General features: G+C 60.9%; 1 protein-coding gene across 1 annotated transcript in view; it reads right to left on the reverse strand.

Moving 5' to 3' along the window:
* LOC119094197 (hemicentin-2) overlaps nt 1-27,172 on the reverse strand; it is a 42,295-nt gene extending 15,123 nt beyond the window's left edge. Inside the window, exons 1-2 of the mRNA XM_037217273.1 lie at nt 26,953-27,172; nt 609-810 (exon numbers count right to left, since the gene is read on the reverse strand). Of these exons, the coding sequence (XP_037073168.1) occupies nt 609-810; nt 26,953-26,974 (224 nt within the window). The 5' untranslated portion in view covers nt 26,975-27,172. The remainder of the gene's footprint in view (nt 1-608; nt 811-26,952) is intronic.
* Nucleotides 27,173-27,895: the final 723 nt, after the last annotated feature.

Genomic DNA, 27,895 nt, shown 5'->3' on the forward strand with positions numbered 1-27,895 from the left:
AACACTTTAAGAGTTGACCCTTGTCGTCCTGCCCTACGTAAACACTAGCAGCCACAAAGGATATAAAATGCCGTTCACACATTACACAATACACCTTGACACACTGACAACGTACGCTCTATTGTTTTAATTTGAGTAGGACAGCTTGCCCGACAGTTTGCTACCTGACCCAAACAATCCACAAGACTTTCTCTCGCGCAACCGATAATCTAAACAGTCAACCTGAACCAAACAATCCATACGAGTTTCTCTCGCGCGACCGATAATCTAACCAGTCATCTATTAATCACCAGATAGGATCGGAAAAACCTTTCTGATGGCATCGACTGCTACGACTCCATCACCATTTTGCCCGTCACCCCCACCAGTTAGTGGACAGCAGACTGATCTGAAGACAACGCGCCAGTCAGTGGACAGCAGAATGATCTGAAGACTACGCACCAGACAGTGGACAGCAGACTGATCTGTAGACTACTGGTGATGAACCCAACACACTTGTCGGGCCAGCCCCACTGTATTAACACGTCCGGGATTAAGCCCTCCACCACACCTGCCACCGCAGCTCTGTTTTCAAACCAGGCGTGTCACTGCTCGCGCCTCACACATACCGGTAGCGCTTCCTGAAGGCGTTCTCCTGGATGGCGACGTTGTCCCACTCGCGGCTGTTGCGGTGACTCCAGTAGAAGGAGGCGTCGGCCGGCTCCACCTGGGTCGGGTCGAAACGGCAGCGGAGCACGGCATCGGCTCCCTCCAGCACGTCCACCGAGCCGCGCACCTCCTGCGCGCGCCCAGCGGCGGCCAGCAGCAACGCTGCCGACGGGAAGGCCGCAGGTCAGCCACGCGGGGACGGGAAAGGTCAGGCACCGCGGCACGGGCAGATCTAGACACGCTGGTACAGAGGTCAGACGCTCCTGATCGAGGGGTTTTGGACACGCTGGTACAGAGGTCAACGCTCCTGATCGGGGGGTTTTGGACACGCTGGTACAAAAGTCAGACGCTCCTGCATGGGGAGCGGACAGGCACGCTGGTACGTTCAGAGATCACCACACTGGTATGCGTTGAGATCAGACACACACCGGTAGAGACAATACAAAATGTAGTTGCGAAACGTGACGCATCAAATTATGTTTCAAGCTTTCAAATCTTGCCTTTCCGCCGACTGCGGGAGTTGCGGATCTGGCAGCACGGACAGTGGCATACCACAGCACAATAATGTCATGCACGTGCAGTAAGCGGAACCAAAATCGAAAAATGCACGGAACCCAGCTGAATTCAACCGTCACGTCCGCACACGTAATGACAGGCAACCAGCGCCGGCCCTGAGCCACGTGTGGGGCTCACGGCCGCACATCGCTGACGGGCACGTGCCGTCCACGTCCGTCCGGACGTCCGGCATGGCATGGGGCGAGGGGCCGGCCGCCAGACTCCCGCGGCCGCCCCCACGCCGGGAGCGCGCGCAACACCAAACCATCCACCTTCAGGGGCGGTGCGGCGTTTAAAAAGACGCATGGTGAACCAGGAACAGGCACAACTTAGGATGTTTTACTTGCCTCGCACAACCACTGTGTACGGATGGCTCTACGTTCTTGCCAATTGCCCATGGATAATAATCATTTCAAACGAGCGCAGGCCAGCACCACGGCTGTTTGTGCACCGTATACTGTATAGCAATGATCAAAGCAGCTTATGTTTTCCTGTGGACACAAGTTTATCTCAAAACATCACACATCACGATGAGCTGAAGATGTAAATGCTATTTTTGATGACGAATGGGGGACATTCCCACGGACTGACGTTAAGGACACCATTAATCAGTGGTGTCCATAAGAGCGTGGCACAAGCGGCACGTGGTGCACCTGCGACCAAAGTGCATTCAAATGCAAAATGCAAAAGGCATTACGCATTTACTGCAGGACACAGCAGAACAACCAAGCCTCGGCCTGGCTGCTTCCCACGCAGTGAGCCTAGTGCATGCCTCTGTCAGTTCGAACCAGTGAATCCGCCGAAGACCGGAACTGCTTCACAGCACGATAGCAACACAGTCAAAACAGGCGGCAGCAACGCCGATACAGGGTAGACCCGTACAGCAACAGCGGCGGCGGCGGCGGCGGCGAAACTCGGTCAGCGCCGCCGGCCGCTCGCCGGCTCGGGCTGGGTTAGCCGCGCGGGGCAGGGCGGCCGCATTCCCGCCGCCGCGTCAGCCACGTCCACGCCACCATCGCCGCCGGCTGCCGGCAGTGCCAAGTGGGCGACTCGGCCCTGGGAACGGCGCGCGCGCCGAGCGTGACGAGCGCCACTTGCCGCCCGCCCGCCGGCCGGTCCCAGCCAGTGTCGCCGCCCGATAGTGGCGTCGCCTGCCCTGTCGAGCGGCCACACCCTCGCTGCGAGGACACCGTCGGCCCCCGGCCCCCGGCAGGGCAGCCCTGAGCGCTGGCCGCGGCCGGACTGGCAGTCCCGTACCTCGGTGGGCCGGACCAGGAGCTCCGCGTGACAGCGCCGCCGCCCAGGCCGGCGCCGCGCCCTGCCGCTCGCAGATGGAAGGCGGCCGACCGGGCGACGGCGGGCGCGCCCGCGGCGCCGCCGCCGCTCCGGTTTGATTGTTTCCCGGCACGTCAGCCGGCCTGCAGCGCATCGCTTCGTTCCAGCGCGCGTCGCGAATCGCGCGGCCCGTGCGCCGCCGTCCGTGCGCCCCGCGGCGTCGGCGCGTGACATCAAATTAATGAACCGGCCAGCCCGCGCCCGCGATCACCGGGAAATTGTTATTCCCGCAGAATGAGAAATGGCACGCGAGTCACTGGCTGGCGGTGCGCGGCCGCCGGCGGACTCGCCGTCGGACTCGGCCGGCCTTGACTGGACGCGACCCCGGGCGCGGCGATTTGTCTCCCCCGATCCGCTCACGCAGGCTCTCGGTCGCGTCGGCAAGGACAACCTTTGTCGTCGCTGAAAACGAGCCCGATTCCGCCCAACAAATTGCCGATCCACGGCGCTGCCGCTCACGGCCGGCTGCCACCCGGCTCCGCGGCATTATCCGCCGCCACCGTCAGCCGCGCCCGGAACAGCCAAAACGCCTGCCCGAACGCTCCCAGATCCGGACAGATAGCGCCAGACAAAGAACGATTCGCATCCACCGGCGGCGGGACCGACAGCTCGGCCGGCGACAGCGGCACGCTTGTCCAACGGATCAATGCGTCTCGGGCAGTAAAAATACAAATCCGGCAGGGCGGAGCCTGCGTTCAGCCTGGCCTTGCCTGGAGCACGACCACGCTGGTGGTGGTCGCGGCCCGTCGTCCCCGAAGGCAAACATAACGCATGTCGTGCGGAAACTAAGGCCCATGTCTAACGCGGCGGCGAGGCCGACGCAGCGGGCGAGCGGGAAAACAGCCGCAGCCTGATGGAGCGGAGACGAGCCCGGCCCACCCCCGGACCGGCGGCGAGCAGAGCGTGGGGCTGACATACCCGGGTATGAGAGGCGGCCGTGCGCGCCTCGGCCCGAGGCTGAGGTGACCGGGAGGCGGACACACCCCACGTGGCCGGCCTCAAGTTGAGCGCAATAACGGCGTCTCAGCAGACTGAGGCAGGGTGGGAGAGCACAGCCAGCGGCGCCTCAGCGCTGACGCAGCCCCGCGCCACCTCTCCGGACGGTAGTGGGGCACGTATAGTGTGGCTAGCGATGCCTGACCGTTGACACACCGCCGCGGCGAGCTCGCGGCCGGCGGCGGCACCAGAAGACGACGCATCGTCACGGCTGGCTGCCGGCAAAACGACCGGCAGATAATGAGCGAGCCATTAAGCTCCGACTCACTCGGCCGCGACCGGGCCGCCGTCACCTGACCATCTCCGCCGGGACGGTCGAGCTGCTCGGCCTGCCCGGTCCGACAGCGCCGGCCGGTCCGCTTACTCCGAGTGAGCCGTCGCCAGACCGCCTCCGCCGGCACCGGTGGTGGTGCCCTGCCCGGTCCGACAGCGCCGGCCGGTCCGCTTACTCCGAGTGAGCCGTCGCCAGACCGCCTCCGCCGGCACCGGTGGTGGTGCCCTGCCCGGTCCGACAGCGCCGGCTGGTCCGCTTACTCCGAGTGAGCCGTCGCCAGACCGCTTCCGCCGGCACCGGTGGTGGTGCCTTGCCTGTCCGGCACGTCATCAGACCACCTCCCGTCAGGCGTCAGTCGGCTCGCCACAGTCGATCGATCGCGTCAGTCGGCTCGCCACATCAGTCGATCGATCGCTGTCAGTCGGCTCGCCACATCAGTCGATTCCAACGAAACGGGTGCAGACAACGCCGTGTGGTCATAACGCGTGTGAAGTATGACACCAAACATAATCGCTTTTTGCTCCCATTTCAATAGTTGGTCATAATGGCCATCACTTCCACAGCATTCTACTATGATGGTGACGTATCGCTCTACCTATCTGAGCAGACACAATGAATACTGCGGTGGAAACATAATAACGGCTCAGCTTTCACCACCTAATGAACTTTTAACCCGCCTGATTTTGTCAGAGGCTCCGGTGTCACCTATCCACCCGTCAACCCGCCTGAGTTGAAACTCTGCGACAACAGCGGACTAGGCGGAGCCGCACATCAACGTCAGACTTATCAGCTCACCAGCTGTCCCGAGGCAGCGTCAGAACATGCATAACAGACAGCAGAGGCGCTAACACCTGTCAAGTAGACACAACGCAACGGATGGGCCGGTCCGGCGGACACCTGAGACCGCTTTAGGATATCAACATCGGCTCGAGTGCAAACGCTTGCCCTCACCGCCCTGCAAAGCAATGAAGTGCCTCGTTGAAATTCTTCCCGTGACCTCGATCATCGCATCCCTCGAGTTTGATGCGAATACTTTGGATTCCAGGGACATTTGAACTAGATTGAATGTGTCCGTGAAACAGACGTGTGGTATGCTGACAACACGATTGTTCTTGGGGTGTTTTAATATGTCTCCTACGTACCTGAAAGCAATTTCTTCGCGCTATTGTCCCGTCAGACGTTTCGCTTTCTTAGCGCGCCTGATGGTGGCCAAACCCGGGCAGTGCCGACGCAGCCGTCGCTACCAGAGTGTCGTCTGTTCGACTCGATGCAGTAGCGCTCAGGTTTTCTTTCACCCGATTTCGCCCAGCCCGCCTGAAGACGAACAGCCCTGGGCGACCGACGCAAAACGCGCCGCCGGGGGAAGCGTCGGGTTGCGCACGCTGTCGGACCACCACTCAATCCTTCAACGGACCCGATCTATGCTCCAGTCGGCGATCGTGACGACCCCGACAGTTCAAGGGGCGAGGCAGGCAGACGGCGGGTCGGCAGCAACCGGCGTGCGAGGGATCGTGAAGGCTCGAGGACTGCGCTGAAGCCACACAAGGCCTCCGCCACCAGGCCACCATATCCGCCGCGGGTCACCGGCTTCACGAGACCCTCGGCACGTGCTTCAGACCTCAACAGAGCCGACTCTTAAGGCAGGTCAGCCGGCGCGCCATGAACTGGCGGCGGCCTCCGCTGGAGTGGTCGGCATTCCTCCACTTCGGCGCATTCCCGCCAGATGAGGGAGCCGGCCGCCGCGTCCGCGCGCGCAAATGAGGTCCAATTGGAGAGCAACTGGCGGAGGGCGGCCGCAGCGCCGGCGGTGCCTCTACTCACTCCGTAACCGTCGAGAGCGGCGCATTGTCCGCGTGCCACGGCCCGCGCGGATTGCGCGGATCAGCGGCGGCTGCGCGCCGGCTTGTTTTCGCCGCCCTTACTCAGCCAGAGTGCGAACAGAGCAGCCGGCTCGGACGCGGGCGACAATCGGCCGGGCCGGCGCGCTCGCTCGGGGATTTGTTCGCGGCCTGCGCGGCTGTCCTCGAGCGGCCGGCGGCCGGGGCCCATTCAGCGCCGCCCCGGGAACACCGGCCGGCCGTTTAGCCGGCCCGACAGGGGGCCGCCGGCGCATTCTGCCGGCCTGTCCGACTGTCGCGGCGCGCATTTATTATTGTTTGCCGCTGTTTGGTACGGATTTATGGCCGGGCCGGCCCAGCGCTGGTTCGGGTGGGCCGGGCGGCGGAAGAGGGGGCCTGCCGACCGGCCGGCGCACCAAACGCCGTGCCGTCGCCCTGAAGCAGATGACCGAATGCGACCATGTGGACGCGAGACTTTGCTGCGACAGTAGCCCACAAAACAGCTTTCTCTCGTTAGTGTTCTTGTTAGTTAAATGATGCCTGACACCAGCCTCCTGAGGCGTGCTCTGTGTTTTCAAAAGTTCCGTTTCACTTGATCAGGTGTGCTCGCGGCTGACGCGGCGGCCCGGCCAACCGCCATAGTCACGTCGACGAACTGAGGAGCTGCGGCCCGACGGCGCCGGAGCCGCTTCAGTGCTCTTCTGATCGCGCTGGAGCGGCCCCGACCCTCATCGGACCGCACCGGAACGGCTCCGATCCTCCTCGGACCGCGCTGGAGCCGCTCCCGCCCTCCTCGGACCGCGCTGGAGCGGCTCCCGCCCTCCTCGGACCGCGCTGGAGCCGCTCCCGCCCTCCTCGGACGGCGCTGGAGCCGCTCCCGCCCTCCTCAGACCGCGCTGGAGCCGCTCCCGCCCTCCTCGGACCGCGCTGGAGCCGCTCCCGCCCTCCTCGGACCGCGCTGGAGCCGCTCCCGCCCTCCTCAGACCGCGCTGGAGCCGCTCCCGCCCTCCTCGGATCGCGCGCCCGTCATCGGTCTCCCGGGACGCTCGCATGCAAATCCGCGGCGACCTCGAGAGCCAACGAATCGCCGAGCGACGGCAAAAAGATGACGTCTGGCGGCGTGTTGGTGGGCACCGAGCTGTTTGTCTCAGCGCGGCTCACTGCAGCGGCCGGAACGGGTACGGCTGTTTTTGTACGGCGGGCACCGGACGAAAACAGAGGATACAATGAAAAGATCAGGCCACAAACATGCCACCACTGACCGTAAGACACATCAGAAAGAATAATCACGGCATTATGGGGAATGACTATTCGGATTTAGTGGGCTCCATCATACTGCCTGCAGTTTAAGCGATGATGAGGGGAGACGTTTGAAGAGAATGTGGGGAAAAATGTGGCAAAAATGTGTAACACATACGAATATTTTGGGACCAAAATTGCGCTTAATTGGACTTGACCACAAAATCTAATTGCATTGCGTCACACCAACATATGTGACAAAGGCTGTCAGATGGTCAAATCTCCGTGCTCCGCTTCTGAACGGTTCTCTAGTCACCGTCGGCGGGTCTTCACTGCCCGTCCGATTCCGGTTCCGCAGGTCCGATTCCTGGCCTCAGCGAGCGGCACGTCGAAGAATCTGGCGCCGACCCGACGACCGGGTTCACAAGGTCACCGTCGGCCGCAGTCCGTTCGACAAATCACCGTGTTTACCAACAGCCGCCCGGCCTGACCGCCCGCCGCCGTCAATAATAGTAATAACGAAGCCGACTCAGAGCTGAGCGAGCGTAATGACAGACCGCGTCCGCCAGACGCCGGGCACCGGTGCCGGGGGAACAGATTCCAGCCCTCTGTACACGTACCAGACGCTTCGTTTACTGGCACCAGATGCTCTGTGCGCTGGTGCCTGGGGTAACGATGTCGGAGGAATTATGACAGGAGTATTGATGAGAGTATTGGCCAGAGAAGTGCTGCTGTTCAGAAGTGCTGATTCTACTCACCTCAGGCTGCTTGCATGCATACTGGGCATTCGCTCAAGTCATCAGACGCGCTTTACCTGAGCCAGAATTTAGGTACTAATGTCCAAAAGCTTGGAACAAACGCCAGGCTTGCGGTCCTGAAGTCAGGGAACACATCCCCGACTGGAACGGAATACACGTGAACCCTACGATGGACAACAGACTATTGGAATAAATGCTGCAAGCTCTCAGTAACGAAGCTGACCCCATGTGCCGGGCTGGCTCACTCACCCTGCTGAGGAACGGGTACAAATCTCCGCACAAATACCAGGTCTGGCAGGGCGGGTATACATCAGCCCGGCGGCTAGCACATGAGAGCGAGTTGGACCGGTCCGATGGCGAGCGCCTGATACAGGCGGACGGGGTGCGGATCAACGGTACATCACTGCAGGCCTCACCTCTGCAGGTTACCAACATCGATCAACATAATTTCTGAAGACAACGGTGATCAAGGGATCTCACTACTTGAAAAGTGAAGAAGTGCTATAATCTTACGGCATGTACAATGTACCCAACACCGCCAGCCAAACGAGCATGATGATCATGCATCAGCCATCAGGGACTGGACGCGCCCATGCTCTGAGATCAGGCAGACGGCGACTTCGAAGCAGCCACGCGCCTCTACCGAAGCGGCCAGAGGCTGCGCGTGACACCGATAGCCCGTGAGCGCGCCTCCTTTTATGTGTCAAGCGAATGCAAACACGACTCCGGGTCGCCAGCCATCCCTCATGACGGGTCATCGAAATTCAGACGAGCGGCGCCGGCCGGCTGGCGGTGTGCGCCACCCAAACGCCCCCAGCGTCGGCCGCCGACGGTCGCGCGACCGACGGCGCGTCACGTCACCGAGCTCTGGCCGCCGGAGGAGACCGTCACCGAGCTCTGGCCGCCGGGCGGGACCGTCACCGAGCTCTGGCCGCTGGCAGAGGCCGTCACTGAGCTCTGGCCGCCGGGCGAGACCGTCGCCGAGCTCTGGCCGCCGGCACAGGCCGTCACTGAGCTCTGGCTGCCGGCCAAGACTGTCGCGTCACGCCGGACAATGGCGGCGCACTCAGCCGGCCTGTGCCGCGGCGGTCATGCACGGACGTGCTGATGGCGCCGCGGCGGGTCGGCACTTACGCCGCTGATAGTCTGCATCTGCTGTCGCGGACGGTCCCGAGCGGTACCCATCTGCTTCCCCAGAACACGTGACCGTGCCCCTGCAGGCTCTGCGGCCAGCGGCGGCAATGATGCGGTGACGAGGCGGCACGAGATGCAAGTGGTGCCTCTTTCCGGGAAGGGCACACGGTGTTAGCCTGCTCTGCCACCCTGCAGTCGCTACAGCCGCTGCCTTCCTGTTCCAACGTTGTAGTCTGCGGGTGCAAACAAGCGCGCGCCGCCGCCCCGGCCGCTCCCGCCGTGTGCCGCGGCATCCCGCGGCCCGCCGTACCGTAACTCGCGTAACGAGCCGCTCGTAAAATAGCAGGGCTCATACGTAACGGGTCGCGACGCCCATGGCGGGCACATCAACTCTAACAACTGAAACAATCGGCGATATTCAAAATGGGTAGCCGTAAAATCAATAATTGATATCGCGGTAACGGAACTGATCCCGAGCGGCGCTTGGCGGAGCCGGCCTGGCCCGCCCGGGGCTCAGCCACGTGAGCGCCGATTGCGGTACTCATCTGACCGGTCTGCCGGGTTTCCCACGTCTGCCCAGCCTCGCTGCGAGCGACACCCGTACCTGAAAGGAGAAGAACGATAACCGTTAGCGTAGCCACACAAAAACGTCGCACATATTCCTGAAAGGCGCAGTCCGACAGATAAGCCCGGAAAACACCCCCAGCCTCGTTCATTATGTCAGCGATCTCGATGGATTTTAAGGCTCAACTGGGCCACGGGAGTTGTTGGCACGAGAACTCCTGACTCCACGATGAATATCTCGGCAGAGCAGGGCAGCCACCATTGTCCGTCGCCTTTCATATGCCCCAGCGGAAGAGCAGGTCCGCGAAGCATAAATTGCTACCTGACAGCGCGTACACGACGCGCAGCGGCCGCCTGCACAATAGAGAAACTGCCGGCCCGGCTGGGGCGGCACGTCCGTGACCTTAGCGCCGCGGCCGTTCCGGCCGACCAGCCGCCAGCCGACTCGTGAAGTGTGCCAACTGGAGGTGGCACTGACTCACAGCGGCGGCGCGCACCCCGACAATGGCTCCTGACAGCCGACGCACCACTCCCGACGCGATTGGAGTCGTTGCTGGAGTGGAGACGGACATCGTAGCACGCGAGAAATGGGCAGTGACACGAATATCTGACGACTCCAGAAGGCTGCGCAACTCAGTCGGCGTGTTTGTACTAGTGTTTTTGCATCACTTCAACACCAGCAGGAACTGATCAACACATCAACCACAAGGAAGGCATTCCGGGTCAGACAAGAAACCACGTGTCGACAAGTCAGTCACGAAGCTCATTAATCCCCTCCACTAAAATAGCTCAACGGCTCCATTGACGCATAACCCGAGCAGGTTTGAAAGGTCGAAATGAAATGAGGAAGCAGTGACAGCTCACTTCACAAACCTCGCAATGAAAGGGTCGCACCAGGCAACGTAATGAACACAAACTGTGTAAGGAAGCAGATGCAGTGACATCAACTTATATGCATCTTAGAACACCCAGCCATAAACGCACTAGGGGCGTTTTCCCTCAAACCCTGCCAGCTCGTGTTCACTTCGCAAGCACTAGATCACAAAATCATGCAGACTGACACGTCACGAAGAGGCCGAAGAGGGAGGAGAACTGAACCCAACACCCGACCGGGAGCCGCCGGGAGAGAGCGCGGCACCTCGTCTCGGCCAGGCCGACCCTGTGTCGGCCGGGGCGGCCGGAGGGGAGGCCCGACTGGAGCAGACACACCATGGCCGTGCTGACGCTGGCCGACACCGCCTCACTGAGGACACACAGCCGGCCAGCGTCCCCGGGGCTGCAGGGGCTCAGAGTCTGCCCGGTCCGGCGTGGCGCGGCGGCACTGGAGGGCGCAGGGGCTCAGAGTCTGCCCGGCCCGGCGTGGCGCGGCGGCACCGGAGGGCGCAGGGGCTCAGAGTCTGCCCGGTCCGGCGTGGCGCGGCGGCACCGGAGGGCGCAGACTCGTCATCCTCCCTCGGGCCACATCCGGGACACCATTTCTGACCAGCACACAGGGATAAAAGGAAACGTAATATTGACAGCCTCGCGCTGATTGGTTGTGGTTGCGGACGCCCTTGGTGGTGCCGTTACGCACGCAGCGCCACACGGAGTACGACAGGGGCTGCAAGAGGAGGGAGGACAGACGATGGGCCGCCGCAGAGTCAACTGGCTCCCATCGGGAGAGCAAACAGCGCGCCCGACGCCGTCCGTCGCAAACACTCAGCTAGGTCCGATTAACTTGTTTGTCGAGCGTCCCTTCCGGCGTGGCGGCAGTCCGAACCCGGGCACGAGGTCCGAAGTCCGCATACGACGACGGGACCCACGTAACACCGCTGGGACCCACACAAGACAATGGGAGCCGGCGTGCAACCAGTGGGGTCCCCGTACGCAAAGAAATAATTTGCGAAAGATGCTTGGCCTATACGTCAATACATGCTTGGCCTATACGTCAATAGACGCTGCATCCGGAAAAACAGCAACATTTTAAAACGGAACAACCTAAACGCATACTGGTTTGTCAAGTTGTGCCGCATTCGAACGGACGGTGAACGAAATTACAGCTCAACAAGCCGCGATGCTTGCAATCAGTGAGCCTCGTGCTTGCCAGCCTTGCCAGTTCAGCCAGCTGTGGTCGAAATGAAACCTCGGTGGCGCTTAGTCATCTCCCGTAAACTCGAATGTTCATGACCGCATTTCCACGGCCACAAAAACAGCATGGTAAACAGTCTGGAACATTGCCATCAAAACGCAGCGCCGCCGCCGGTTGTTAGGATATTATATCCACTCATATCATGCCACTTAGAGCGCCGCTCGGGCAATTTCCCCCACAGCCGCTCCACAAAAAAGCCCACCAGCGTTTGGCCAACAACTTCAGCTTAGCTCATTACCAACAGCGCCGCAGCTTTTTCGGGCCCCTGTACGACCACGAAGACTGCACATAATGGCGCGTCCTCCAGTGGAAGAGCGGCGGTCAGTTCTGCGGGGCACCGCATGCCGGCCAGCCAGGTCCCTCTTTACCCGGGATCGGGCCGCGGCGTCCCGAGAGAGGGGCCGCCAGAGCGTGGTCGTGGACTTCGACCCCGCGCATGCGCACAGCGACCGGCCGGCGGGACGCGCGGCCAGCAATGGCAGAGCTCTGATGACGCCGTGACCTCCTGTCGTGGGGGCGGGAAGGTGCCGGCGGCGGCCGGGCCCGTCTACACCCTGGCCTCCTGTCGTGGGAACAGCAAGGTGCCGGCGGCGGCGGCCGAGCCCGTCCAGTGACATGACTTGACCTGACGGGTCGGCTGACGCGCTCCAAGGCAGTAGACCAAAACGCGAGTCGTCACGCATCGAGACACGTGTCGACAGAGCCAATGATATCGCTTAATTCCATCAACTCACTTGTATCTGTTTACAGCAACCACTAACGGCCACGTGTGTCTCGAACAAATTCCTGGGCTACTTCGCACTACATTGTAATAAGGCATCGGTTTTTGACACAGACTGTAATAGGCGCAATCGGGGCTGAAGAACGGCTGAAATAACGCCATTACGGCTTCCGAACACCGTTATGCTCGCGAAGACCGCCCAGTACCACGGCACCACCCTCGCTCTTCGACAGCGAGGTGAATGGTTCAAACCGCAACAGCCACTTGGACCAGCGCCCGCCGAGCGACGCGTGGCGACTGTGGTGACGCCGAGTGACGTCTGGCAGCCTGGCTACCGCGCTGGCTGGGGCTGCAGCCAGGCTGGGTCACAGCCACCTGACAGCCAGTGGACAGGCATGGCTCCCGTTCCGTCCGTTGGCCCCGATCGCCGGCCCACGATGGCGGACCGCGGCGGAGGCGGCGTGTTAGGGGTGACACAGTCGTCCCGCGTGAGGGGGAGGCGTCCACCCGGAACCAGCCCACGTCCGGTCTGACGCGGAGGGGATCCGATACGGGAGTGTGAATACGACGGCTGGAAGAGCCGCGCAGACAATGCGTTTTGGGGCGTGCAACATTCACACCGAAACGGCTTCCAAAAAAAGGTCCTGCCCAACAGTGCCGCATCCTGCAAAAAAACCTAACGGATTCAAAACGTCGAAGTCTAAAAACTACAAAGTGTAGTAGTTTTAAACTACTACATTGAGAGTAAACCATTACAAATGTCAGCTGCAGTACCGTCGCTTTCCCGCTGCTTTGCGTTGTTGGCCGTTCTCACTGCGCCATCCCGCTTCAAATTGAATTCTGGCGCGGGTCGCGGCCCATCAGCCCTGGCCGGGCCGGCAGCGTGCCGCCGATACAATCAGTGCTCGCCAGTCCGCTCGCGCCCCATCGGGCGGCATCGGCCGATCGGCCGGCCCGGCCGGCCACAATACAACATCCATAATGGGCGTGCGCTGGCGATTTCTATTCGCCCCGCGCGTGCGGCCTCCTTCGGCGGCGGCCTGGAGCCGCCACGTGACACCGGCGGCCTGCCGGGGACGGTCTGCCGCCCGCAGAAGAGCGCACGTCACGTGACGTCGGCGGGCTGCCGGGGACGGTCTGCCGCCCGCAGAAGAGCGCACGTCACGTGACACTTGGCGGCTTGCCGGGGAGGTCTGCGCCCGCAGAAGAGCGCACGTCCCGTGACGCCGGCGGGCTGCCGGGGACGGTCTGCGCCCGCAGAAGAGCGCACGTCACGTGACGCCGGCGGGCTGCTGGGGACGGTCTGCCGCCCGCAGAAGAGCGCACGTCACGTGACGCCGGCGGCCTGCCGGGGACGGTCTGCCGCCCGCAGAAGAGCGCACCTCCCGTGACGCCGGCGGGCTGCCGGGGACGGTCTGCGCCCGCAGAAGAGCGCACGTCACGTGACGCCGGCGGCCTGCCGGGGACGGTCTGCCGCCCGCAGAAGAGCTCTTCCCCAGTTAAACGAGGCCGACGGTGTCGCGTCGCCGGAGGCAAGACAACGAGCCGCCTTGGCCTTCCGACAAAGGACTTAAATTTTCGGGTTCACGGCGCGGCAACGGGAAATGTAGTGCTGCTGGGAATTACATGGATTAACTCCCAAACCCGCTCGCACGCCGTACGGTACTCACATATGCTTGCCGCGGCCCCAAGACTGATTCCCTTCTGACCAGCGTAGCATAGAGTTTACAGGCATTTGCGACAGCCATGTGGAGAGGTTTACACTGATGCTGCCGCATATCCCACATCACACGCTCTGGCACGCCATCAAAGATTCTGTTTTCGCCAGCACATACACGCGGCTGGAGGCCGTGGAGTAATCGCACCAAGAAAGTCTGAACAAGACCGACGACCGTGCGGGATGTAAAAAGAACACGGGCGATCACATCAGCCACAGAACCTGCCGTCCGGGCGCGTCCAACAGCCTGTGAGCTCGGCGAAACGAGCTATTCATCCGGCCTGGCGCGGCCGGCTAATCTCCATAGACGCGAGCGCGGTCTTTTCTTCGGCGCACCAGCTCGGCGGCTGACGATTCGGTAATGATGGCTATCTGCAGATCGCACCGGCCCGCCCCGACCGCCAGCCCAGTGGGAGGTAGGATGCGCCCGTGCCCTCCTTACGGGGGCGGCGTCAGACCCGGCGCGCAGGCAGATACCGGAGAGCTGGGGAAGGTGACCGGGCACACGCCAGACAGCGCCTCGTTACCCTGGATGCTTGACCGTGTATTCGGAAAACCACAGGGAATATACCGGGAGGGTTTATGACAACCACACCGGTTTAGAGAGCATTACAGGAGAATACTTTACATTTAGGACGTTGTAGCTGACAGATTCCGCAGATTCTTCGCTGATTCTGCACGTCACAGCTCTAAGTGTCTCCTTTTGGACAGTCTAATCATTGGCATGCCACGAAATGGACAAGACACTTACCACCCTCAGATTGCTCTTCATCGCTACCTCCAGCCACTCACTTCCGAATAACAGTGTCCGATAACCACCTTTGCCCCAATGAGTTTCACCGCCTTCTTCCGTTGACGCCCGCTGCCATGAGACGGCTCTTCCGTCGCGTTTGACTTCAGCTCGGCTGATTGCCTGCCGTTTCCGGTCCATTTTCGGCTGCGAAAGTCCGTTCCGTCGCGCCGGTCCGGGTGCCGTCCCCGTCCGATCAGGCGGCACCGTCTCCGTCCAATCAGGCGGCGCCGTCTCCGTCCGATCAGGCGGCGCCGTCTCCGTCCGATCAGGCGGCACCGTCCCCGGCGCCGTCTCCGTCCGATCAGGCGGCGCCGTCTCCGTCCGATCAGGCGGCACCGTTCCCGTCCGATCAGACGACGCCGTCCCCGTCCGATCAGGTGGCGCCGTCTCCGTCCGATCAGGCGGCGCCGTCCCCGTCCGATCAGACGGCGCCGTCGCCGTCCGATCAGGCGGCGTCGTCGCCGTCCGATTAGGCGGCGCCGTCTCCGTCCGGTCACGCGGTGCCGTCTCCGTCCGGTCACGAGTCGGTCGAACCCGACCGCCGGAGATGACTTTCCGTGCGGCTGCGTCGGCACAATGGACAGACACATCCGGCTCACAGCGGTGCACACTTGCTCAGCGCAGCGACGGAGGCGCATTGTCTGTCCCGATCGAATGGCAGCTGCTATTCCGATGACGTCAGTTCCAACGTTCGACGAGACGCGTCTGGGTGTGGGTAGTCTGGCGCTTATCAGCAAATACAGGGAGCTTATCTAGGCAGTAGGCACGTTATTGCCGATCGAGCAACAAAAACATGGTTTTCAATAAGTGAAAATAGTTTAGCAGGGAGTCTTGCCTCCTTCGTTTCCCATTGGAAATGTGTTACAAGCTTCTGGCGGCCAGTGGCGTACTAACTTTCCACAGTCCACGGTCTACTGAATCACATCAACATCCTTGAGGCTGCCGCATGGTCACTGACGCTCGATGACAATCTATCGGGCGATCATTCTCTACTTAATCCTGTTTCATGGGAAACAAATTCCAATCGGGATGAGAGAAAGTGGAAAACGTGGACAAGCCTTTCAGCTTCTTCAAACCAGCACTTTCCTTCCGTCCAAATGTTTTGGTTCAAGCACGTCCTGTTGCGATATCACTTTTACATTAAAAACATCTTCGTTAGTCCGCACAGCCCGCACATTTGCGTCCCAAACGCGGGGCACCGAGACACCCACCCTCTTGTCGATAGGACAGAGGGCAGCTGGTCCAGGACCATTTGAGCATGAACTGTACCAGCGCGCCATCGAAACAGCGGGGAGCGTTGTAACAACCCCGCGGGTAGCACAGAACAGAGGCTACCCCTCCACAGGGCATGGTTCGGTGCCACACCGGTTTTGTTTTATTTTTGTTCCCCGCCCGTGAAGCCGTTGTCAGACAAGTTATAGCACAGTGGCCGTGTGAAAACTGGGGGCCAGGGAAAATAGCAAAGTCCTGCTCTTTATTGCTCCGGAGAACCAGACTACAGCCCTCTCGGGCGGTTGCTCTGCCGTGGCAGGCCTGTTCCCGTCGTCGGCCGGCGAGCGCCTGCGCCGTCCGAGCTCTCACCGCCAGCCGGCGGGGGCGATGCTGCGGCCGGCAGGGCGGTGGCGGCGCCCGGCACGCCCCGGCACCACCACTTCTTGTCCGATCACCGCCCATTTCGGGCCGGGAACATATGCATACACGGCCGGGCGGCATCGGCCGAGGGCGGGCCTCCGATGGCATTAACGCCGAGCGCGCGGGCTCGCCGCCGCCCCGGACCGCGTAAATAACCGACCACCGGCGGGCGGGCGGCGGCCGGCCGAACGCCAGCAGTCGCCCGGCCGGCCCACGCCCCTGTAAACAGCGCCGGCCGCCGGGCGGGTGCCGACAGACGGCCGCCGAGGCGCCGGCCGTGCGTCCCACGCCGCCCGTCTCGGCACCGCGCTCTCCAGCTGCACGGCGGTCCAGCTGGCCGGCTGCGCCGCGGTGCAGGGTTATCGAGATGAAGTTTGCTTGTTAAAATTGAATTATAACAAGTCGTCCACTGTGCCTACGCCACGTCCACTTTATTTTTATCTCAAATAATTGACTGAAAGGTTACCACTGACACCGGTCAGATCACGCTCGCATCAATAAAATAATAGCGGGGAGCGTAACAAGCCAACATTCATTCGTACCTACCCTCACAGTCGACACACATGAACAGCAGTGTTTACAGCACCAGCTAGGGGCACAATCTCTGCGAGACACTTGCCGCTCTATTTCTGTAACACGGCGACAAGGAGTCCAGTTCAGGGGGGTGTGCCCTGGGGTGGAGCCGGCGCAGCGGCCATGCCGCACATGTGTGCCGGCCCGCTATCGCCCGCGCCATTCTTCGCCACATGTTGTTTACGCGCAGCCGTGCTCGGGCGCTGCTGCTGGACGGTCGGTCGGCGGCGCCGTCAGGTTCAGGCGCCGTCCGGCCGGCCGAACGACACGCGTTTATTTACGAAGAAACGCTGACGACCGAAGATATTACGGCGATCGCCTTCAAGGCTAAACACCTGCCGGCCGGCCCTAGCGTGTGTGTTGACTCGCGAGGCGGCTTCTTCTTTCCAGAACAATAAACGCTAGAACTAATATTTTGACAAGAGGCTAGCGATAAATTGAAGAGGCCGGGGGCGAGAGGCGGTCCATTGAGATCGGTCCGGAGCGTGACCATGACCGTTCCATTCAGGCCATGCCATCAGCGTGACGGTCGGCGACAATGGGAGGGTCGGACGGCAACCGCCGTCGCGACGGAAACAGCCGCGCCGCACACCCGCTTCATTGTGGGCCGCTGAAAACGGCCCCTCCGAGCTGCTTCTCCCATGCAACCGTTTCGTAGGTGAGCCAACTGGAGTCGCCAAACGGCGGCCGGGCAAACGGCGGCGTACCGGGCGGGGGTGGGATGATCGCAGGCGACCTTCTCAAAAACATCAATTTCCGGGGCCGCGCGATCCGTCCCTAATGGCCTCTTCAAGCGATCAATGCGGTTCGGGTCACAAACGCTCTGAATTAGTCCCCATCTGGACGTCATTTAGTGAAAATTGAGCCTGGAACGAGCCGTCTCCCCCGCGCCGCCGGCCGCCCGCCGCAGGCCGGCGAGGCAAGGCTGGCCGGCCGGCGGGGCGGCTGGCCGACCGGCCGGACGGGCGGGCCGCGGACAGCGGGCGGCTTTCTCCCAGGTGGCGCCGCGGGCAGACCGGGTCAATGGGCCGCTTCCTGCCGCACGTGGGAACGTGTGCCACCTGAGCGGCGTTGGCGGCCGCTAGCGGCGACAGGTGCTGCCAGCCGAGCCGGCCGTGACCCGCGCCGGCGCCGGCGCCGGCGCCCCCTCCCCCTCCCCCTCCCCGGCCGGTGCCGGCCAGGCGGCGGCGGGGAAGACAAGGCGGGGGATGCGCCGACCAGGAATCTCTCACACGAGTCTCACACTGACCGCCAGCGTGCTGGCTCCGCCACAGTGACTGCCAGCGTGCTGGCTCCGCCACACTGACTGCCAGCGTGCTGGCTCCGCCACAGTGACTGCCAGCGTGCTGGCTCCGCCGCAGTGACCGCCAGCGTGCTGGCTCCGCCACACTGACTGCCAGCGTGCTGGCTCCGCCACAGTGACTGCCAGCGTGCTGGCTCCGCCACAGTGACTGCCAGCGTGCTGGCTCCGCCACAGTGACTGCCAGCGTGCTGGCTCCGCCACAGTGACTGCCAGCGTGCTGGCTCCGCCACAGTGCGGCCGCTAATTAGAGTGGCCTCAACGGAAGTGAACTTTTGGGCAAGGAGGGACTGACGTTGTCAATCGGGAGTTTAGTGCACGCCGACTGCTGAGGTCAAACTGCGCCCAGAACAGGACCTGACCGACAGCGGCATTCTGAGCGCGGGTCAGCGCGGGGGCTCTGGACAGCGACCACGCAGTGAAGGTCGGTGCAGCAGTGAATACTGGAACACGGTGACGGCAAGCATAGAAACGCCCATATTGGGTGTCATTCAAGCAGTCGTCTAGCGGACGAAAGGGAACATGGTCTGTGCATAAGCATAATGTTTCAGTTCAGCACCGGTAAGGAGCGAGCACGTCTGAAGCGACGATGTTGATTGACGGTGGCACGGTTCGCGATCATCCTGTCGCGTACACCAGCGTGATCTCAGAGCGTAGCGTCCGAATACAGCCGGTCTCAGCGTGCGTCGCACGTTTCCGTGGAGGCGTTGAAGAGTGTCCTGCGCATTTAGGATGGCCAAATCATTGCCGGACTGCGGATAACAACATGAATGAGTGATCAAAGCACGGTCATAGACGGAGGAAAAATGACGCCTCCTGAGCATATTTACAAGCGCTGATGTACGGCACCAGTTGTGGCCCACTGATGGTACGAACGGCTGGCAACAAGTGCAATCGCCACGGCAGCCTAAGCTTTGCCACATCATGCCTTCACCCGATCTATCCAAATACTTAAATCACATCAAACGTCAGCAGGGCAACAACCATCGAATTCACTTTCGACTGAAACAAATTATTTCAGACGCAACGCCATGACAAATCGACTCCGCGCGTGGATTAGGGGGCATTCTCAATGGGCCCCATTTGTTTGAAGGACGTTTTCCACAAATATCACGTTCCAAAAGGCCTTCCACAGATGACAGCGGCTTTGTTAGCATAAATTCCGTGTTCAGGTGGTTCATGAATATCCTCCTAACTTTGGACAACGTTCACCACTGTTTGAAGCCCCGCATAATTCGTCAGCTGTCGCCTCGCGATAAGTCTTTGTAAATGCATGATACGGCACGACTTCTCGCTGTCCAGTTGAGCGGAGTCTTTTGTAACACACCTGCGTAATTTGCAGATGACTCGCTTGTCATCTCTTTGTCACCTTGAGAAATCCATTGTCCCGCTGTCACGTCGTAATTCGTAGCACTATGTAACGCCGTACCATTCGACTGGTCTATTCTTTGTCTGTCGCCTGTCCGGAGGGTATCATCAGTCTGTCTGCGAGTTATGGTCGGGGCGGGGGAGGGCGAGAGGACAGGGGGTGGGGGAGGCGGTTGTCGACCGGGGCCGGTCGTCTGTTCTCCAGGGGACGCCAGACGCCGGGCCGTGTGTTCGGCCCCGGTAGCCTCCATGATGAATTACATCGGAGAGCGGATGCCAGCAAGCTTGGTCAAACAGATGCGGCGGCGGCCCGGCGTCACACGAGAGGGGTACGGCAGAGGGGGACCGGGGAACGAGAGCGCTGACAACACTCACATCTGTTGTCTCAGTGTCGGCACAAGGGGATCTGCCAACCAATCACCAGGAGGGCCACGACGCGCCGCCTAGTTATCGTCGGGGAGAACAGAGTGCCAGGCGGCGACAGAGAATAGGTACAACAAAACACTCCAGTCAGTGAACAAGACGAGGGTGACAGGCATTGATCAAAGCAGCATCAGCATTACTTGAGCAGCACAAAAGGCATGTGGCTTGTAGAGGACGCCTGCTCAGCGCAGCTTCTTGCATTGTTGTATTCTGCCGCCGTTTCGTTTCATTGTCTCCTTAAAACACAGGCCACGGTCCTGCTAAATTCCTCCTTATAGCGACACCATGCTCTCTGTATCAAGGAGAAGCCGTTGAATAAGTCGTTGTCTAACACATGATACGTAATTCAGGCAACGCTCTTCTTCGAAATAAAAATTGTGTCAAAAGTTACTTGGCTAATCGAGGTCACATCAGAAAATAAATAATGCGGCGTCTGGTTTCAGGCAAGACGACAAGGCGACCGGCCCAGTCGCCTCGCAAGCCTAATGACGAGGTCCGGTGCACCAACGCTGACCGACCCGGAGGTGTCGCTGCGGCTGAGCGCCAGAGGAGCACCCAGCACACATCAGCGGCGGGATCATCGCTGCGGCTGGGCACCAGAGGAGCACCCAGCACACATCAGCGGCGGGATCATCGCTGCGGCTGAGCGCCAGAGGAGCACCCAGCACACATCAGCGGCGGGATCATCGCTGCGGCTGGGCACCAGAGGAGCACCCAGCACACATCAGCGGCGGGATCATCGCTGCGGCTGGGCACCAGAGGAGCACCCAGCACACATCAGCGGCGGGATCAACAAGACGTCAAACGAAATTATAAGCCGATCAAGTACAAAACGTAAGACACAGAACATCAAGACAGCTTTTCTTCGCGTTGCGTCGCCGTACATTTCGCCAGTAATCGCACATCGCCGCCTGAGTGCGCCGCTGCACGCTTGCCGCCCAGCTGTCCGCTGGGAACGCCTCTGCCACGGCGCTGACTCAGTCTGACCGGGCCACAGCGGCGTGGTGTCAATGACGCGTGGATCCCCCGTTTTTGCGAGCGCGACCAACGAGTGTTGGCGAGGAGGGGAGGGGACCGCAACGGCGAAACACGAGACAGGGCGGCGGTGGGCCCGGGTGTCAAGACACGCGGCTCGTGCCACGTACGGTCGTGGGCCCGGGTGTTGAGAGCCCGGGTGTCGAGACACGCGGCTCGTGCCATGAACGGTCGTGGGCCCGGGTGTTGAGAGCCCGGGTGTCGAGACACGCGGCTCGTGCCGTGTACGGTGTCGTGGCACGTGACTCGATGTCACGGACAGCCGACGGTTAGAACATCGCAACGGCAGAGCTGAACGAACGGTTTGACCTCGGTATTCAAATATTTGGACTGATATGCTTGACTATGAGTTTGAAATCGGTAAGTCTCTTCGAATGTTTTAGCCTACACCCGACTTGCGAAAGGGAAACACAAGTGCATGCCAGGCCGGACTGACGTAACTTTTCAATGACGCTGCGCATTTCCGGGCTATCGGATAAAGGGCTAAGATCGTCATTGCAGCCTGGCACATCCGATCGGCCAATTTTCATCACCTTTCACTTGAGACAGCTACAACTGCAGCCATTCGTCCCAAATGTCGCAAAATGCTTCGCATTACAAACCTTCGAAATATGCTACATTCTTTCACGACTTTGACGTTTGTAAAACGGGTCCAGTATATATACTACATTCATGCCGGTGCCATATGCATGGCATATGCCATGGATATGGCACCGGCATGCCACATGCCGTATCCTGGCAATTCGGTGAGGTTTCCCTTCGCTCTCTGGGAGTAAGACCTGGTGGACCACGAGTAACCGGTGTTATACAGACATCTACAGACACCTCACAGCTGACAGCTACGTCGACAACTGAAATTGAGTGCTTTTATAATATTCGCTTTTGTTTGCAGCTATTGTAGTAATTCTTAACACTGAAACACCGATCTGGGTTCCTGTATATTCGCACAAAGCTAATGTCGACGCTAAAGCACTCCGAATCCGAATCCCCACCTTTGCGCGGCACGGGACTCCATGCCAGATGATCAGAGTCGGACGACTCCCGTCAAACGACTCGAGTCAGAGAGCAGGAATCAGACATCCCGAGTAAGACAGCCTGAGCCAGACGTGTCAGGTCAGACATCCTAGTCAGGTCCTGCGATCCTGGGCTGCCCGAGTCAGGCGGCCCAGGATCCTGAGACAGCCGGCCCGAGTCAGGCGGCCCCGGCTCCTGACCCAGACGGCCCGAGTCAGACTACCGGACGCCGCTGGCCCTGACCGGGAAGCCGGACAGTGTCAGCCGCGCAGCCGGCGGCCCGGCTGGTGTGGGCGGCCGACACGACGGCCGTGTCACAGGCCCTGTCGGAGCGTCACGTAATCCCGGCCGAGCAGCGCGACTGGCCCCAGACGTCACGCGGGGGGCCGAAGCCCCATGGCAACGTGCTGAACGAACGCAAACGGAATGCGACAAAAACGGCGTCGGGAGGACCAGATGCCCCACAAAACCACGCCACCAACGACGCATGCCGTAGCCATAGCAACGAGCGTGATTCTGTGGTCCTGGTCGGGCAGGTGACGTAGATTGGTCACCGGCGTACCGGGGTCACCGCCCTGACCAGCAGACGTACCGGGGTCATCGCCCTGACCAGCAGACGTACCGGGGTCATCGCCCTGACCAGCAGACGTGGTAACGCCGCACACCGTCCCTCAACACGGCAGAACCGAGACGCACGGGTGGTGCCGTCGACAACAGATACGAGCTGATTCAATCGATGACGCCAGAATTCAATCAGTAAACGCCAGAGGGGTGGAATCATGCGGGCGCCATTATTGGTGTTCCCCAACCGTCTGTCATTTCAAAACGCGCCCGGGCAGGAAATGAACCATTTTCGTTGCGGCGCAGAACAACCTTTCACCGCCCGCCGGCGCCCGCGAAGAATGATTGTGTAGCATGGGAAGCAGGCGAGCAAAGCGGCGGCCGATTTGGCGCGCTGGAGAAAGCGTCCAGCGGCTTTCTGCAGTCGAAAGCGACAACTAACGGCGCTCATCAGCGCCTGGCTGACCGCGGCCAGGGCGTCCCACCCCAGCACGCGAGCGGCCCATCTCGGCCGGCGGCGCAGCCGGGTCAGCGACCGAGGCCCGACGACACGGGGGAGCGGCGCGAGCGCGAGCGGCGGGCGGCGGGCCGCGGCCGCTGACGGCCGACCCGCCGCTGCCGCCGTCACGTCCGCGCCCCGCCGCGGCGACAAAGGCGGCGCGCTCGGTCCAGGTGCCGGCGCCGTGGCCGACGGGGTGCGACCGGCAACAATGCGGCGCGGACGGAGCGGCGGTCGCACTCGGCCATTCAGCGGCGCCCCTCGGTGTGGTGGCGCGGCGACAGGGGCCCACTCCGGTGGAGGCGGCCGACTCCGCGGCACTGTCCGTCCGTCTCAGCTGACGCCCGACAGTCCTCAAAAGTCCTATCTAACATTACAGGATCGAGCAGGCGCTGTCACGGGCGGGGAGTTTTAAGTAACCCATTTCGCCAGCCCATGCGGGTTCAACATCATTTTACCCCTTCTTCATGAGATTCCAAATGGTTCGCACTTAATTTAATGAAAAACCGGAGAGCAGATGTTCACCCCACACGCTCATTTCCCGAGGCCAGGCCTTGATCACCCACGCCCAGCGACGGCGGGTCACTGCGCCTCAGCCGGGCGACCAAAACACGCCTCCCGCAGCGTCGGCGACGAGCCCGTCTCGGCGGCGCCGGTGCCGCATGCTCCAGCCGGCCGGCCGGCGAGCGCCGCGACTGGGCAGCGCCGCGGGCGCCGCAGATGGTCGGCGGGCTGCAGGCCGCCGTCCCAGTGGGTCGTGCAGTCCTAACGGCACACCCGGCTGGCGGACCGGCGCCCACCCGTTCCCGCCACGCTGTATTCCGCCGCTCACGCCGTCCCAGAGAGAGGCGGCGAACGCGACCGTGACGGCCTCCCGGGCGGGCCGTGCAGGTGCAGGTGACCGCGGTCAGCGCACGGACGTGACACCTCACATTATACATGCCCGTCCAATTTGTATGATCGGGAAAATGGACGGGAGCCGGACCAAAACAGACCCCGAAACCATTGTAGCTATGTCTTGTCGGCGATGAAATTCATATCCGCTTCAGCCAGGTCTATTTCTGTCAAACACGACAACTCACGGAGAGAAAAAAAAACTTTCTCGATGGAAGCACCTGGTAGTGTCGTGACCTCCCTGATAGCGCCATGCGCAGATGGTGCGCGCGGTGATTGGCTAACCAACTCTCAGTTTCCCTCTATTACCCACGCCAGCCTTCCACTGACCTCCAGTTTCACGGTATTTGCGAATTTCTTGACATGCCTACGTAACACACCACCCTTGTATGCAAGGGGGAGCGGTAAAACCACCGACGCGAAACCATGCCCATTACTTAATGCCATTTTGCTCCGTTTACGAAATCCATTCATTCCCAGAGAGAGACAAAACTGTGAAACTGGCTTCTCGTTCGGGAAGAATGGTGGACATTGGCACATTTCAGGTGAGATAATACATACGCAACGCAACCGGCAACGTACAGGCTCCACTCGAGCATTTTCATAGAGCTCGCCCATGACCGAATGTGATCCGAGATAACTCAAGAGCAGCGCATACCTTTCACTGCGGACACGTATGCAGCATCGTTATCTTCTTTGTGAGCGCCACAAGATGTCGACTTTCCATCTTGAAGGTGTACGAAACTGGTGCAAGGCGCTGATTAGCTACGACGAGGCCCACTGCTGCTGATCATGGCTCGTTAAACCGGTTTGAACTGCAGTGGACATCATTGCAGTCGACATGAGTCGACACGCAGTCGACATTGCACATTGGAGAAGCCAGCGCGCTACCCTTTATACGGTTCCTGGGAACAGCTACGCTGGCCTCTCCCCGATCCGCTAGGGTGAAGCGATTCCCCTAATCTCGCGGCGCAGATTATCATTATTTGGGTCTTACCGGTATGGCCACTCGGATGTAGTGCAGAGTGTGTAACCGAGCGGCACGCTGTTAGTGTTTGCCGTAACGGCGCAAGATAGGCCATTGCCTGTGCATGGGGGAGTTTGCGCCACAGGCCGTGTGTTCAGCACGAGAACGCCTTGCGTTACAAGTAAGGCAACGGGACGCACGGGCCAGTGGGAGGGCTACTGCACCGCCACACACCCTTTGCCGTCATTTGTGTTTGCCCCGGCGTCCGACCCGTCGGTTTCCGGTCTAGTCCACGAATTTTAGTTGCACAAACGCGTAGGTGATACTCGGTCGCTTCGCCTATCTTAACCAAACACTCACATAAATGCCCATTTTCTGTTCCTCATCAACTGATGTAAAGCTGCCTCTGATTCATGCCCTGATCCTGCTGATACCCTCCAGTGAGGCTCCCAGCGCGCAGCTTAGAGCGCACGGGTCTGCCCGGTCAAGCGCACCTTTACGTAGCCAACAGTCGTGCTGGCCGCGTGCGGCAGTGATGCTGGGCGCCGGCTGGTCTGGCTCCCTGACAACACCGTGCCCTGCCAAGCTTTCCGTATGCGCGGATGCCAACGCAGACACGCCAGCTGAACAAAGACCGCACAGTTTTCAGTTGGACATTTCAATGGACGACACCCGACAGTTGGTATGCATTGCAACACAATCATGTGAAAGGCATGCATGACATGTTGCCTAAATTTCGTCGAAATATTCATCGAAACATATTGGTCTACCACACATCAATGTACCCTACATTCATTCACGTCCCCATGAAAGGCTCAGGCAATTAATGCAAATGACAGTTTCGTATGCACCACAGCGTGCTCAAGACAGATTACTTGTCTACCAAGCAGACGCAAGGGTCATCGAAGTCATTCAACGGAGACCGGTCTGCATATGGACGCTCCATCCAATGAATTTCAACAGCGGACAAGCCTGATTACGAGTACAATGCGACGGCGGGCCCCACTGGCCACACGCTGTCCTGATCACCCGCACAATGGGCGACGGGGCCTGACTGGCACGCTGATTCGCCTCGCGCGGCGTACGTCGCACCACGCGCCGCACGCCACGGGTCATCCCCACACCCTCGCCCGCCCGAGACCGGCGCCGCGGCCGCCGCCGGGACGCACTGCCCTCCTGCGCCCATGCCGTTCTGGCGCCCCTCGGCCGGCTACCTCTGACCCGGGGTCAGCGCCGCATAGACGCGGTGCAACAATGATGGAGTGCGCGGCGGAGCACGCATGCTGATGGGCCGGCGTCCCGCGGCGAGGCCCGGCGCCGCCCGTCATCGCCAGGAACGGCACGTCATCACCCGGCCGGCGGCGGCGGCGGCGGACGCGGCGCTGGCGGACCGCTGCGCACGGCTTGACGGCTATCTCGACCACGCGCGCCCCAGACTGTGCCGGGGACGGGGCCACGCCTCGTCACAGCGGACCTGCCCCGCCACGCCGAGGGCGTCACGGAATCACGTGGTACCGCCGCACTGCCGCGGGAACATCTCCCGGGCGGTGAGCTGCGGCAGCTGGCGTTGCTCCATTTGACACCGGCGCTCGAGGGGCGGAGGGCCGGCGCATCAGAACATGCGTTCGCAAAGCAAAAGATAACGTTAACTCCAGGCAGCTTTGCACTGAACAAAGTTAGCGAAATGTCTCCCCTGACGGTCGGAAGGGTGGTATGCAATAAGGGCGGATGGAAGGGAGGAGGGGGCCGCCCGCTCACCCACTATCTCCAGCAAGCCTGTCATGAGCCATCGGATATTGCTGAAATTCGCATTTTTCACCGGCTTCCAATGCATCAACCGATGCTGTCATTGTCATCTTGTTTCCAGAAATCCTCTAGCACGCGCTAGTTCACGAAAACTACATCGGCGAGGTTCCCATGGTTCGCATGTCTTATTTTGTTTTCGACGTTCAACTTCGACAACAACAGACCCTTATCGGCGCTTACCTGCTATAAGCAATCCAGCCATCCTCCGCGCGGTGCAGCAGTCGATCTCGACCACAACTTCAACAGCGCATCACTCGAAGCGTGCGGAAGTCAACGGTCCGATGGTGATGGAGCGGCGTCTGCGTCCTCCACCTCCGCTGACGACACAGCAATCTCAGCGTCTCCACACCAGCCTCGGCCGACCGCGCCGCTCCACGCACCCCTCCCGCACCCGACGTGGCTCCTGGCGGACTGCCGGCCTCAGTTCACTCCTCGGTCACTCCGCCGCCACGCCGTGCCCTGGGGCGCTGCTGGAGTGGTCCGCTCGCTAGCGACCGCCGCGCCGGCTGGCGAGTCTAGGCCGGGCCGTCGCCGCGGGCCGCGTGCCTGCGCAGCGCGCGGGACGCGGCGCTCTGGCTGGGTCGCCGGCGGCGCGGCACCGCGGCGCCCTGCCGGCCTCTGGTCCCGTACAGCGTGGGCGCCGTGGACCCGCAGAGGTCGGCCGACTGAAATGCGGCGCGCGCTCGGGCGCGTGGTGAGCCGAGGCGACGCTCGCAGGATGCGGTAGACGCGCGCCATAACCACACGAAAGCGAAAAAACATTGCGCTAGATTTACGTCGTCTGGAACGTTTTGCTGGATTCTGGAAAGTTGTTTCATCGGAGGTGTGCAAAAATACGCACAGGAAAAAATGCAACAATGGAACGAGGGTTACGGAGAGTTATTTTCTAACGTGAATAACCAGCAGCTGCCCTAGATATGTGGAACTTCCTCCAAATGAACTTCCTAGCAAAAAAGAGACGTCGAAACATGTTCGCATCCTGTACCCCAAGCTGACTACGCTACACCCCAAATAGAGTCTATGCTTTCCTTGTCAGACAAACAAAGAAAAGTCAAACAAACAAACGGCAAGCAGGCCGACACCGATTATTTGGTTTGTCTGTGCCGCCTTCAGCTGCAATCGA

This window comes from Pollicipes pollicipes, unplaced genomic scaffold, assembly GCF_011947565.3.
Source record: "Pollicipes pollicipes isolate AB1234 unplaced genomic scaffold, Ppol_2.1 Scaffold_4002;HRSCAF=4701_pilon_pilon_pilon, whole genome shotgun sequence".
NCBI classification, from domain to species: domain Eukaryota; kingdom Metazoa; phylum Arthropoda; class Thecostraca; order Pollicipedomorpha; family Pollicipedidae; genus Pollicipes; species Pollicipes pollicipes.